The 14,366-nt window shown below is 38.2% G+C and overlaps 1 protein-coding gene across 2 annotated transcripts in view; it reads right to left on the bottom strand.

Moving 5' to 3' along the window:
- The window catches only part of Unc5c (unc-5 netrin receptor C), a 349,998-nt gene that overhangs the window by 110,903 nt on the left and 224,729 nt on the right, over positions 1-14,366 (bottom strand). For both annotated transcript variants that reach the window (XM_005337567.4, XM_005337568.4), the window contains exon 3: positions 14,096-14,239. In XM_005337567.4, coding sequence (XP_005337624.1) covers positions 14,096-14,239 — 144 coding nt within the window. The remainder of the gene's footprint in view (positions 1-14,095; positions 14,240-14,366) is intronic.

Raw genomic sequence — 14,366 nt, 5'->3', positions numbered from 1 at the left:
CCTTATTGTTTTGTGGAATTTCAGATTTATTGCTCTTTTTCAAACTCTGTCATGACCCTTTGGAGGGCTGTGAAATCTATTAAGTAGATTAAAAGCCAGTATTAAGAAATTTGAAATTGAATAAACAGAAATTATTGAGATATACATATTATGTACAGGTTTAAGTGTGTGCATGTGTATTTGCATGTATTTGTGTGTGAGAAGGTGGGTATCCTGTCCATTGGATCAAGATATAAACAATATATTTTTTGGTTGTTGTAAGTCACTGTAGGAAAAGACCCTGGGAGGAAGGATAACATTGTGACTAAGAGCAGGGTTTAGCGCAGACAAACCTGGGTTCAGGTCGCGACTTTACCAATTGACATCTGTGTATCCTTGCTTTAGTTTCTTCAGCTAAAAAAATGGATATACTATAACAGTAAATTCAAATTGTCAATTTGATTGAATTAAGAGAGACTGATAATGAATAGGCTTATGGGTGTGTCAATGAGGGTGTGTCTATGAATGACTGGCATGTGGGAAAGCCAACTGAAATGAAGACCCTCCCTAAGCATGGGCAGTAGTGACCAATAGGATGATGGCTTGGATGGAATAAAAGTTGGAAGAATAAGGAAGCAGCAACAGATGTAAGTTCAATTCTTCTTGAACAGGTTCTTTATTGCTGCTGTGATTGTCTGAGGATATCGGACTCTTGCCTTTTCACTCTTCCAAAGAGGACCCTGCCATTGATTCTTTAGAAGCCTTTGATCTCAGACTAGGGTAGCACAAGTTGATTCCTCTTAAGAGGCTTCAGCCTCTTGGACTGCAGCTACTGTTTCTTCCAGCTCTCCAACCTGCAGGCAGCCATTGTGGACTATCCAGCTTCTGGTCACATAAGCCCCCTTTTTATAATTATACTTCCTGTTGATTCTGTTCCTCTAGAGAACACTAATACATACAGTAATAAGCATCTATTCCACAGGGATACAAAGGAAGGAGCTCCTGTAAAATGCTTATGCCTGGAACACAGTGAGCACCCAAAGATAGTAATCCCCACCTCCTTTTTTCCCATAGTAATGGTGAATTTCAATATGGCATACAAACATTTAGCATTATTTTTATTATTCATTGGTCAAACAAAAATGAATGAGAGCAACTCCAATATGGGAGGACTGATGATTGCAGGTAAGGTTTCATAAAGAGAAATCCAGGAGAACCATGCTGCGCTGGATAGGAATGCACAGTTCATATTCAGATTGGGCCCTGAGAATCTAGATTTAACAAGCCCTGTAAGTTTCATGCACAGCACGAAAATCTGAGAACCACTGAGGGATGGATCGATTACTTGATGGACTGTGGACCACCACGATATGCATGGCACTGCTCAACACTGCAGGCAACCCAGGAAGCTGTGGGGAGCCAAGGAGACCTGCTCACACTGTAGCTCTCACCAATTGGTTTACCTTCAGTCCCTGCTAGTAATTACACAGCTTTGGCAGAGCTCACTTTTGTGACCAGGGAGAGTTGACATTATCTATCAAAGGACTTGAACTTCACATGTACCTTCACATGAAGGTAACATAAATGGTACAAAGCTAGGAATAAGAATGTTTTTGTTTCCAGAATGCTCACCTGGGTTATCTGTTGGGTTCTAAATTTAAATAGGATGTGGGTAAGAAATAACAATAAACCAATCCATTTCCTCTTTACTCTTGCTACTCAGGTCTGGCTGCATGCTTTCCAGAAGAATGCAGCCTCTGTGACCACAGATACACTTCTTTTGTAGCGAGCAGAAATTGGTAATATGAATTTCTGTGTTATTATTTTCTAATCATGTATATTTCCAACTACTCAAGAATTTATTGGAATCTTTGTTTGAGCAATATTTTGAGTGCTAAACAAAAATTTGTGGAGCTTACTGGGCCTGTGGACCGCCATTTTGAGACTGTTGGTCTAGCAAGTTCAATGCTCAAAGTAATGGAAGTTAATATTTCTTATGGTCTTTTTCTGTCTCTGAACAATTCCCTAAGCCTTCTCCCCAAGGCTTCACTGGTTTAAATTTCAGACACATATCCCAAAAATATGACCAAGAGATTTTGGTGGGTAAGGTTGGTTGTTAATAGGATTGCGTGCATAACATTTCCTGAATTAGTATTTTGTAATTATTAATTTATATTCCCTTACCAACTTTCAGAAAGAATGTCAGGCAAACCAATTATGAACTTGAGAAGATTAGTGACATTTTAAATAAATGTAAGTCAGGAAAACAAAAAGTTCTTTGATGGCTGAAAAGACAAGTTATCATTTCTCTAATTCTTTTTTTTTTAACCATACGATTTATTTTTATCATTTCTCTAATTCTTGATGACTGTATAGGACAAAAATGCCCCTACATTCTTTCCTGAACCAACATCATTGCTATGGTTGCTACATATAAAAACCTACAGCTCTTGCAGGTATAGCAGGAAACTGTCAAGTGATTTTGATCAGTGTTTAACTCTTGTTCTTCTGAGTAGGAAGGGCAAATATGTGGCACCACTGTATTCACTTCCAGCTCATATGTCCATAACTAAATAAACAAACATTCTTTACCACAGAGTCTGAACATAGCCTCAGGATCCTCCTCAACACTGGACTCCAGGAGGTTAAAACTAGGCAGGAGTTTGGAGTTAGTATGTGATGCATTTGTATCCCCAACATAGAGTCCACTGCACAAAATTTCCTGGTATGGAGCATGTGGGTACAGTTACTGCCATCTTTTTATCAGATATATCACCAACCAATTGCATGCTAAATTTTGTTTTGTCTTCTTTTGTTTTTTGGTTCCGGGAATTGAAACCAGAAATGCTTTACCACTGAACTACATCCCCATACCTTTTTTATTTGAAACATGGTCTTGCTAAAATACCGAGGCTGGTCTTGAACTTGTGGTCTTCCTGTCCCAGTCTCCCAAGTTGCTCTGATTATAGGCATGCACCAGACCTGGCTTGAATACTAAAGTTTTAAATCTGGGGAAAAATTTAAAATTAGACAAATTTGAGGACAAATATATCTCCATGAATTCAGCATAGAAGTTCCTTAATAAATGCTGAATTTAATTCATTTTCCAAAATAATCTGATAAGTCTCCTTTATAATTTCTCTTATGGAGCAGAACTATAAAAGATCTTCCAACTTGAATAATCCAGTCCCCTCACTTTACAGATTACACAATCAGGATTCGGAGAGGTTAACTCCCTTGTTCAAGTGGCCCAGCCATTTAGAGTACGTGACTCCTTCATGTAAATGTGTTAGGGGATGAGTGTTGCTTTGCGGTTGTATTCATGTCCTGTGGAAATGACCACAAATTTCCTGGCTTAAAACAACAGAACTGTATTCTCTCACTGTCCTAGAGGCCAAAAGTTTGAAATGTTTCACTCATCACAACCATGGGCAGCAGGACTGTGCCTGCTCTGGAGATTTTTCAGAGATACTATTTGTTAGCTCCAGACTCTTGGTGGCTGCATCCCTCATATTCGCCTCCATAGTTACACTGCCTTCACTTCTGTGTCAAATTCACCTCTGCCTTTACCTTGTAAAACACTCTTGAGGGCATTTAGAGTCCCTCTGGATAATTCAGGATGATCTCTTTATCTTAATCACATCTACAAACATGCTTTTTCCAAATAAAGTAACATTTACTATTCCAGAGATCACGGCCCTGTGCACTGTGGCCACAATTCAACATTTTACAGTGGATAAAAGCATGAACCCAAGCTGCATCCTGCCTGGGTTTAGCCCTGGTTCACTGCTTAGTGAGGTTTCTGTGCTTTCCCTTCTGTATACACAAAATGATTATTGTATTGCTTATGTTATTGTGAAGACTAAATAACAAACTTGGCATGCGCAATGGTGCCCACCTGTAATGCCAGTAGCTCAAGAGGCTGAGGCGGGAGGATAGCAAGTTCAAAGCCAGCCTCAGCAATGGCAAGGCACTAAGCAACTCAGTGAGACCCTGTCTCTAATAAAATACAAAAAAGAGCTGGGGATGTGGCTCAGTGTTTCAGTGCCCCTGAGTTCAATCTCTGGTAACCCCACCCCCCAAAAAAGAAAACCAAAAACAACAAAAGCCTCACTTGGGACAGTGCAGTTACATTTAAAAAAAAAAATCCTCTCTAAATACCCAATATACCCTGTCACCAAATTCAGTATAGCTGTCAAGTGTTTCCAGTTCATGTTGTACTGATATTTATTTATTTATTTATTTATTTATTTATTTATTTACTTACTTACTTACTTACTTATTAAATTTTGACTGAAGAGGGCAAACACAAGTATCAGAATTAAGTTTCTTGCCTCCAAAATTTGAACCTGTCTTACTAAAATAGCTCTAGATTTAGGAGAATTGTGTGCTTAGATGAGATCCTTGTCACAGCATTCTGCTGCTGTCCATCTTACATACTTTCTGACACAGGCCTGACCTTGCATTAAGCAAATATAGCTGCTTTACTATGATTCATAGTTTCATACTTTCAAATTACTTTTCAATTAAATTTTTACGTGTTTAATAAACAGAGGTACAGAATACATTTTTAATTTTTTAAAAAAAAATTTTAATGTATTTTCAAAGTGTTCCTCTAGTGAATAAAATAATTCCACGGTCAGATAAAACATGAGTACCTGTGTTCTTACAGTGAAAAAAAAAATGTACCTTTTCACTAATAATGATGGAAGGGACTAATTATGTTGTCATAGTAGAGTAGAATTTATGTTTAAATCACCCAATTTAGCTATTAATGGGAAATAACTGCTGTGAACCAACCAGTACTGCACATTTTAAGAGAACTAGATTAGTCTTTAGAGCTTTGAGTACTTATTAAAAGTGAAAAATACCTGGCTTAATGCCATAGAACCTTAAAATGTTTGTCATGTTTTCTGTTCCAGGAAAGGCATATCTGATTTTTTTCTGGATTTTTTTTAGATCACAAAATATTATTATATTAGTCAATTTTTATTGTATTTTTAAATGCAAGGGATACAAGGTACATAAAAATTAGATGAAATTTTCTTTTTTCTACTTGCCTTTTGATCTCAAATATTATGAGTGATAAAATAAACAACAACCAACCAACCCAACCAACCAAGATGAACTACATGCAGTCACCTCTTTGGTTAGATGGAAAAGTTTAAGAGTCATTTCTGCTATTCTGTGCAATGAACTAGATTGCAGAGAGAAGAATTTGCTTAAAATTCAGAGTTATCATTTATCAATGATGACTTAGGCAAGTTACCTAATATTTTCATGCTTCTGCTTTGTTCTTTATCCAATAAGGGTAATAAGTGCCCACCTCACAGGCCTTTTGAGAGAATCACAACAGCTAATGTACAACAGGATCGCCAGTCAGGTGCATGGTGCACAAGCCAAGATGCTGGCTACACGGACACATAGAGCTTCTTAAGAAGAAAGGATGAAGATGATGGATTTTTGTTTTTCCTGTTACTTCATGATCTCATTTCCCTTCTGTAAAAGCTAAAGTTTTTTCCACTCTTAGAAATGTACCACAAAACCTTTCATAATGTCATAAGTCACATCCAGGGACAGAGGCCAGCATGTTGGCAGGAGGGTCATGTTGGCAACATCCTCAGCTGAGCCCAGGTCTATCCCTCACTGCACTGTGATCTTTTAAACTAAAAAATCTCAAAAATAAAATAAAACAAAAAAATAAAAATAAACTCTGAAATCTCAAGTGAACACAGTCCCTGAAGGAGGGAAAAAGAGTTTCAGCCCTTCTTCTTTATTTCTTGACTTTGGGGTATTTATAAGACAAATACATTTGTATTCAGATAGTCTTGCTAAAGGGTTTTTTAAAAAATAAATATTTTAGAGCTAGAATTCTAAATGACATCCATTACAGAGGAAAGGGAGAAAAAAAAAACACCCCCTGTAAGTCACTCTTTTATATTCATACTGCATCTTTAGTTTCAGAAAAAAATGATTATATGTCATCACAATATTTTTAAGGTATGTCTTAGGGATAAATAATAAGGAACATGCCGACTTTATGGATGAGGAACCTGACATACCAAAAAGTTAAGGCTCTTTTCGCTGAGTACAAAGAAAGAATGCAATGACAGCAGACAAGATTTTTGCAAATAAGCATTTTAGCCATAAACTTCCCTTTTCGTGTGGCATAAAACATACTTTAATGACACATTTTAGTCCAGTGGGTTATCAACCCTGCCTATAACATATTGATAGATGATTTCCTCCAAAATATAACTTTATGAGACAGAATTCTATGAGATGGTCCCCTGCATCTCAAAATAAAAATGGGTTATAAATACCCATGGATTTGTGGGGTCTTCAGGAAACTCAGGAGCTTCTGCTCATATATAAAAGTAAATAAGTTTGGAAAAATATAGACTGACACAATCAGGTATTTGCTACAGTTCTAAATCTTGAAATAGAAATATCATTACACACTTCTTAATGCCATACAACTATTAAGATCTATACAAAACAAGCAGAAACTTAATGTTAAAATTTTCTCCCTTATTTAAAAAGTGCAATTAATTCTGATTCAAAATTCAGCCTCTATTATTTACAATGGGCATTAATGGGGGCTTAACAGTTGTGTAAGGGATTAGACTCAACTCAGACGTGTACCTTAGCAAACAGGCCATTGATCCTAGTGTCAGGAAATCTGCTGAGTTCTAAGACACCACTATTCCCAGCTACTAGACACTGTTCATGGCATGACCTTTAGCATAAATAAATATATTATTTGGTTAAATCATATAATTAATTTTATTTTATGCCAAATATTTTAGACAGGTATAAAATCGAAAAGTAACGTAAGGGTCATAACTTAGGACTTATGTATATATAAACCATCACAATAATTCACCACACACACACACACACACACACACACACACACACACACTTAATTCTGATACCTGAATATAGAACCTGAATGTAGAAGTGCTATTCCACCTACTCCTTTGGGATGTGCATTGAGCACATGAACTGTGTCAATCATCATTCTAAACATTTTGAATTCATCATGAAAAAAATCAGACACACATCTTTGCCCACATGGAACTTAGTTTTTAAGGGGATGAGGACAGAGAGAATACAAACCATGAACATAGTAGATATGTAATTGTACAGTAGCTTACACATTGATAAAGGCTAAGGTGTGTATGAATAAGTACAAGAGGCGAAAGGGGGCTTGAGGAAGGGAGCACAGAGGCAATCTCTTGAGCTGATGTTCTTGCATTCCTTGAAAAAGTAACCATTTTTATCGAATGAACAAAGGATTATCATTAGAGCATCATCCCTTTGCCTCATTAGTTGCTTTCAGTTTTACTCCACTTGTTGCCACTTATTCATTGTCTTCATTAATTTAGCAACAGCCACTTGCAAGGCATTATTTTTAGGCAATGGGGATATGATGATGAAGAAATTAACATGCGTGTCCTCAGGAAGCTTGTATTCTTGTAGGGAAGATGGTCAATGAGAACGTAAACAAATAATGTCAAGAAAAATAAAGCCGTTTGGAGATTAGGACAATAGTACCGTGGTCAACCCCTCTGAAGAAGTGATAGTTCAGCTGATAGCTGAATGAAAGGGGGAAGAGAACCCCAGGTTTAGTGTTGGAGAAGATCCTCTATTTCTGAATAGTTGGTTGCTTATTAGAAATAAGGAAATGGTGTGTTTAGAGCAGACCAAGCAAAAGGAGAGAAGCAGGAAGCCAAGATCCTCTTTACTTCTATACTGTAAATAGAAGTACTCCCTGTTACTTCATGACCTCATTTTCCTTCTTGTCCACTCTTAGAAATGTACCACAAAACGTTTTATAATGTCATAAGTCACCTTTAGGGATAGCCAGCATCCTTCTTACCTCCTCCTGTCTTTGCACCCAGCATGTTGGTTAAAAGCAGGGCTGGGCTCCTGGACTGACTCACTTCTCCTTATTCCAGCCCTGTAACCTCAAACAGGATTTATCATCTCTACTTGCTTTCAATTTCCTCCATCTACAAAACGGACATCGCACAGTGTTGTTTCAAGGACTGGATGGGCTCACACGTAAGAAGTGACCAGAACAGTACTTCCATTGCCATTCTGATATCCTCGAGCCCATCTGTTCAACACCAGCCACATGTGGCTTTCAGCACCCAACCTGAGGCTCCTTTGATCTGAGAAGTCCTATGAGTGTACATATACTAGATCTCAAAGACTGGTATGAAAAAACAATATCAGCTATAATGCTTCTTTATACTGGTTATTTTGTTATAATGCTAGTTTAGATATTAAAATAAATGAAGTACATTATTAAAATTCATTTCACTTGTTTCTTTTTACTTTGTGAAGCATGGTTATTACAAGATTTTAGGCCACATGTGGCTGGCATTATATTTCTACTAGACACTGTTATTCTGAACAGCATACTGTGGATTCACAAATATGATCAAGGCTGATCCCAACTCAGGTGTCTAACAAGGTGGTTCTGATCACAGAGAAAAGGTAGCATGCACTGTGAGAGGAGGGTAGCAAGGGCCACCTTGATCACCTTAATTCTTTCCAGGAGCTTTCTGACTGCCCTCAGTAGCCAGTGGCCTTTGTGATGCTTGCTGTGATTTATCAGTTTGCACACATGATAAATAGGAATCCTGAGGACCTCTCCCACCATTTCCAGGGAGATGAATTCTTGGTGCATATAAATCCCACTTTCACTCATGAATTGTAGGAGGGTGACCATATAACCCGCTTTTCCATCCTCAGGCATGGGCAATCATTATATTCTAATGTTGTGTGAATCAGAAAAGAATTTTCATCTCTAGGATTCACAGCCCAGGTCTAGGACGTGAAGGGGGTAAAGGAAGAAGAGAGTTTTAGTTTTTCAAGCTGGTTTAGCATGGAAAAGTTTCAAAATGAATATATCAGGTCATTTAAATTGTTATGTTTGTTATCATGAACATGTGTTATCATTCACTGAGTGCTGGCTTTTGTGTCCTGGCATTGTGCCATATGCTATACAAGTTTATCTCATTAAATCTTAAAATAGCTTTATCATTTTCATTTCATGGTTGATGAAACTAAGGCTCAGAGAGGTTAAGTTACTTGATGGGCATCTCACCAGTCAGTGATGGAAGCTGGATCTGAACATAAGTCAACCTGGCCTGAGGCCAATGTGCCTCAGCTAAGTGCCATTCCACTTAGCTGATTTTATCACCTCCCCTCCCTCTCCCCAGAAGACCACACCACTGCTGCATCAACACCAGCGACATCCACAGCAGCAGCAATATTGAAACCACAACGGTTCTTAAAGAAAGTGTTTGTTCTCACTTTGCCTATTCCATTCTCCTGCGTGCCTCACACCTTGAGATCCTCTCGTTGGCCCTTAGCAAGAAACACTTGAAGAAACAGACCTTCCTCACTCACAGCAGTGCTGCCAGAAGAGCTCTACTTAGTCACTGCAGCATCCACTTGAGCTTTCTCAGCAGAAACCTCTCTTTGCCAGGGAAGCTAGAGCAGCCACCTGGGAAATCTGGAAGAACATGTAGAGCAGTCCCACTATGTTCTCAGTGAATTCAAACTTTCCAATTTCCGTATTTTTCCTCTTCCCTGATTGTTTCACAAACTTATTTTTTTATAACTTTATTTTATTTACTTATTCAATTTTTATGTGGTGCTGAGGATCGAACCCAGGGTCTTGCACATGCAAGGCGAGCCCTCTACCGCTGAGCCATAACCCCAGCCCCACAAACTTATTTTTTTTTTCTCTCATATAGTTTGATGGCATGGAATATTCTTGGCAAACAAATACTTGTCAATGTTCTCTTCTGCTTAATCAACTTCTGACAAAAGAACTTTTTCAAGAAAGAACGATGGAGCCATTACAGTATACCTAATAAACATAAATCTAATTAGGTGAGAAGTCATTGTACTTATTTAACCTTAGCATTGTGGCTATCTTCTCCTGTGAATTAAATTTAAACTTTAATTGCACTTTCTGTGATGGCCATCTGTCAAGTGTTACTAGGCAAAGCACACACGGCTCATTTGAGGCAATGAAGACTAGAAAATTGACATGCATGGATTAGCAAGGCCTGCTTGGTAGGAAGCAGCCTTGACAGAGAGAACCTGTAACCTCACCTGTTTTGTTTCTTCACATGATATATATCTATTCGAACAAATCATCACATGTTGGGTGGTGTTCCCTGGCCACACATAGGAGTTCTGTTAATTATGAAGTTTTAGGTAAACCACTGTTAAGTATTCTTATAGGAGGGAAAAGGTGCTATGGATCAATTAATCTCTTCCTAGAGTTTAGTTTCTTATAATTGGAAAATGTCAAATAACAATTAAAAGCCATGAATTAAGTAGCTAGGTTTGCAGAATATGTTGTAGAGAAAGATGGGGGGGTTGTATTTATATACCTAATTTTTACATGGAAAAATAGGATGTGTATACCAATATTATTTACACATATATGTAAAATTGGCACCACAATCTTCTCTAAAAATCAAATCAAATTGAAAGCTTATTAAATAGAAATCCAGCATTTGAAATTATGCAGCCCTTAAATTTCAGCTTTAGGCAAGTCAATAATTTAATATAGAGAATAGACTCCAATTTTAAATATTTATTGTGCTTGATATACATAGAAATGAAAGATAAAGGTAAACTTGTTTTTTTTTTATCATTGTGCCTCTTTTGATTATAATTCGAGCTGATTTTGAATTCATTTAAATCTTCAACCAAAACAATTAGTTTTTTGTTTCTTTATAAAAATGATTAAAGACATATGTCTTTCTTATAATAATAACATCAATTCTTCAGGGATTTGTGGAAAAAGAATATAGGGGATGTGGTGATATTCCCCCTAGATCCCCTTTCAGGTGTCCCCTCCCTATTGGCAATGTTGGTGTTGCTAGCTCTCCATCTTTCTCTGGGAAGAAGGCTGCTTGGTCCTAGGTCACACTCGCTGTTGGGGTAGGCAGTACATGAGGAGCCCACATCCACTGACTAATCCATCTAAGGCCTTAGCCTCCAGGTGGGCCAATTCCATATGGCTACTGGTGCTCCACACCTTCCTATAGGTTAGCCATTGTTGGATTTGCACTGAAGTTCAATTTCTCCTTCTGCCCAATCCTATTGACTCCATTCCTCCACTTAACATCCTGATATCCTTAGACTATTGTTCCTAAGAGTGCTCTTCAATACATTTTCTGCAAGTATGTCTCGTCTCACAGTCTATTTCATGGAGAATCCACTTGAGACAAAGAGCAAATCTCTTTAGACATATTCGAAGAGGAAAGATTAATGTACAGCATTTCAATAAACTTCATAGGGAATTCCTTGTGGTTTATAGTGGTTTTATTTCAAAAACATTTATTAAGCATCTAGGGTTTTCTAGGCATTATACTAAGACTTGAAGACATAAAGTAAAACGAACACTTGATCTCAAGGAAGTCATTGGAATGAAATACAAACATTACAACAAATGAATATAATTAAAATGTGGCAATCCCTAGATTAAAAGTATAACAAACCTCTGTGAAAATATATAGAGAGGAATGTCTATCCTCCATGCATGGAACAGGAATGGTTTCACCAGGAACACGTGATAGAAGTTCTTCAAAAGGCTCAGGTCTCTTGAACTATTCTTTCTTCTCTTCCTCTCACATCCCAACTCACCACAAAAGCTCTTCTAAACTCATTAAATGTGTCTAGAATCTTGCTCTCAGCACTCCATCCCTGCTTCTGTTTTGGGCTTGCCCAACACAGCTCCTAGCTGCAGCCCTCTTCCTGTTTCTACACTTGTAGCCCCTCCAGATCTCTTCTCATCAGCCCTTAGGTGATTCTCCCAATGAAGTCAGAAACAGTTCCTCTGCAGAAAAGATTCTAAACATTTATTCTAAAAACCAAGATGTCACAGCACCTACCGAGTCCCGCATCTCCACACACCCCTCTCTATCTTTACCCTCCAGTCTTACCTTTCTCAGGCCCTCAGGTCTCTCCCCTCACACAGGCTGTTTTGGCCTCTATGGCTAACCACCTTGCCTGGATGATGCTGTGCTGCATGTGCCTGCCTCAGAGGTCTGTAATCAAATCCCTTGCTGCTCGGTTGATCAGCTTAGTCCTCACCTGGCCCTTTTCCTGCAGGCAGATTGACTCAACCATCAGCTTATTCAGGAAACTTTCCCTGACTACCTTTACCCTGACTACCCATTCCGTTTTTCTGCTTTATTTTTCTTTACAGCACATACTAGCTGCTCCTTAACTGGTTATTATTTATTTTATACAGAGGTTGCATTTCCTCACCAGAAGACAAGTACCACAAGGGCAACCATGATTATATGTTTGGCTTCCCCCACCATCCCTAATACCTATAATTGTCCCAGAACTGAGTAAATCCTCACTGAATGTTTGTCAAATACATTAATTTTAAAAAGTATAACAGGGACTAAGACGAAGGTGAAATCTTTAGGCATAAGCAACAATCCAAAAGCATGGAGATTAAAACATTTCTAATCTGGTGTGACTAACGTTTAGAAATCCTTTGTGGTCAGAGCTTGAAACATAGCATGGATATGGAAATCATGAAATGTGGTGGTTATGAGCTGAACTGTATCTCCCTGCTCCCAATGCTTACGTTGAATCTCTAACCATTAGTATCTCAGAATCTTATACTAAACCTCTTATACTAAAACCATTTTAACTTTGTCAAAGAATATATTTCTCACATTTATTTGATTATAGAACCCTTTGATATTTGGAAATAAGGGCTTTAAAGAGGTGAGTTATTTAAAATAAAACACTTATACTGGGCTTGAATCCAATCTTATGGCTATCTTTATAAGGAAAGGAAATTTGGACTCTCAGAGAGACACAAGGGATGTGTACACAGAGAAAGAGAATGACCATGTGAGGACTCAGTGAAAAGGTGGCCATCTGCAAACCACAGAGAGGCCTCAGGGGAAAGCAAACCTGTTAACACCTTGATCTCCAGAATTGTGAGAAAGTTAATTTCTGTTTTTTTAAGGCACTGGTCTCTAATATTCTGATAAGAAATTTTGACTTTAAATGTCCCTGAAACATTTTAAGCAAGGGTAGAAGTGAGATTGAGACCTAAGTTTCAGGAAGACTGTGTTCGTGGTAACATGGAAGAAGGACTAGAACAGGGAAAAGACTTAGCCATGGAGACTAAGGGGAAGTGTCTGTAATGGTCCAATTCCAGATCAAGTTGAATGAAGGGAAGCAAGAGATGGGCATGCACCTGAGAGCACATGAGTCAGCACTGATGTGACTTATAGACGCAGCGGATGTCTTATTGACACCTGCCACAACAGAGAATTCAGTAAGCTTCAGCCATTTTAAGAGGTTCAAAAAATAAAACATGTGAATTTCAATGGAGTATCCCATATATGGGACGTTAAGAGGGTCTAGCAATACTCATGCTGCTCCAGAAGTAGAGTACTCAGGGAGAGAGGGTTCTGCAGGGGCTTGGTCTCTCTTGGGGAGAATGTGCCTATTAGCATATCCACAAATCTGAGAAATTTTACAATGAATAAACATTTAATTTTTGTCAAAGAATATATTTCTCACATTTATTTGATTATAGAACCCTTTTTTTCCCTGAGGCATTTTTCCTGAACATGACTATTCTAGAAATTAACACAATTTGGAAAACAGGGCTGTGTTCTAAGGCACGACAACAGTTCCTAGATAAACAGAGAAGCTTGATCTGGGCAGTCTTAATTTCCAATAAAGACACTGCTCAATACAGTTTTAAATCAACCCATAAAAGAAATATATTTGGTTCTCCTATAGCCTAATTACTACAAGATTAAAATAAAATAAGAATCTTTTGAAAGTAGAAAGAATTCTTTCACATCTCTAAAGGAAAACTACCCAGTGCCTTGAAAAAAAAAAGAAAGCTATCTCAGGAACTTCAGAGGGATGTATAGCTCAAATGAAGAAATCTGGAGCGATTTTTCACCAGGAATTTTGATCAGGGACACTAGATCAGTTATGGTCTAAACTTTCTGATATTTCCATAGTTTCTCAAACCCAGTGTGTGTGTGTGTGTGTGTGTGTGTGTGTGTGTGTGTGTGCAGCGACTCACATGCAATGCGCACATAAGCCTTCCGACTCTTCGTGGTGCCTGCTGAGCTCCAGGCCACACACTGGCACCAGTAGTCTTCAGGCCCAAAGAGTTCTTCCACTTGCTGTCGTGAAATCTCAATGCTCACTTCCCGGACAATGAGACCTGAGAAGAGAAAGGGAGGTTCAAGTCAAGAGAAGATCTGTACCAAATGAAATATGAAACACATATTTTCTCCCCAGTGATCCTTCTTGTTGCCATGGGTCAACATCCAGATGTTGTCTCTCAGCTC

This window comes from Ictidomys tridecemlineatus, chromosome 9 (genome assembly GCF_052094955.1).
Source record: "Ictidomys tridecemlineatus isolate mIctTri1 chromosome 9, mIctTri1.hap1, whole genome shotgun sequence".
Taxonomy (NCBI): domain Eukaryota; kingdom Metazoa; phylum Chordata; class Mammalia; order Rodentia; family Sciuridae; genus Ictidomys; species Ictidomys tridecemlineatus.
Note: the sequence above shows the minus strand (reverse complement) of the source record. Positions and strands in the feature narration are given on the sequence as shown.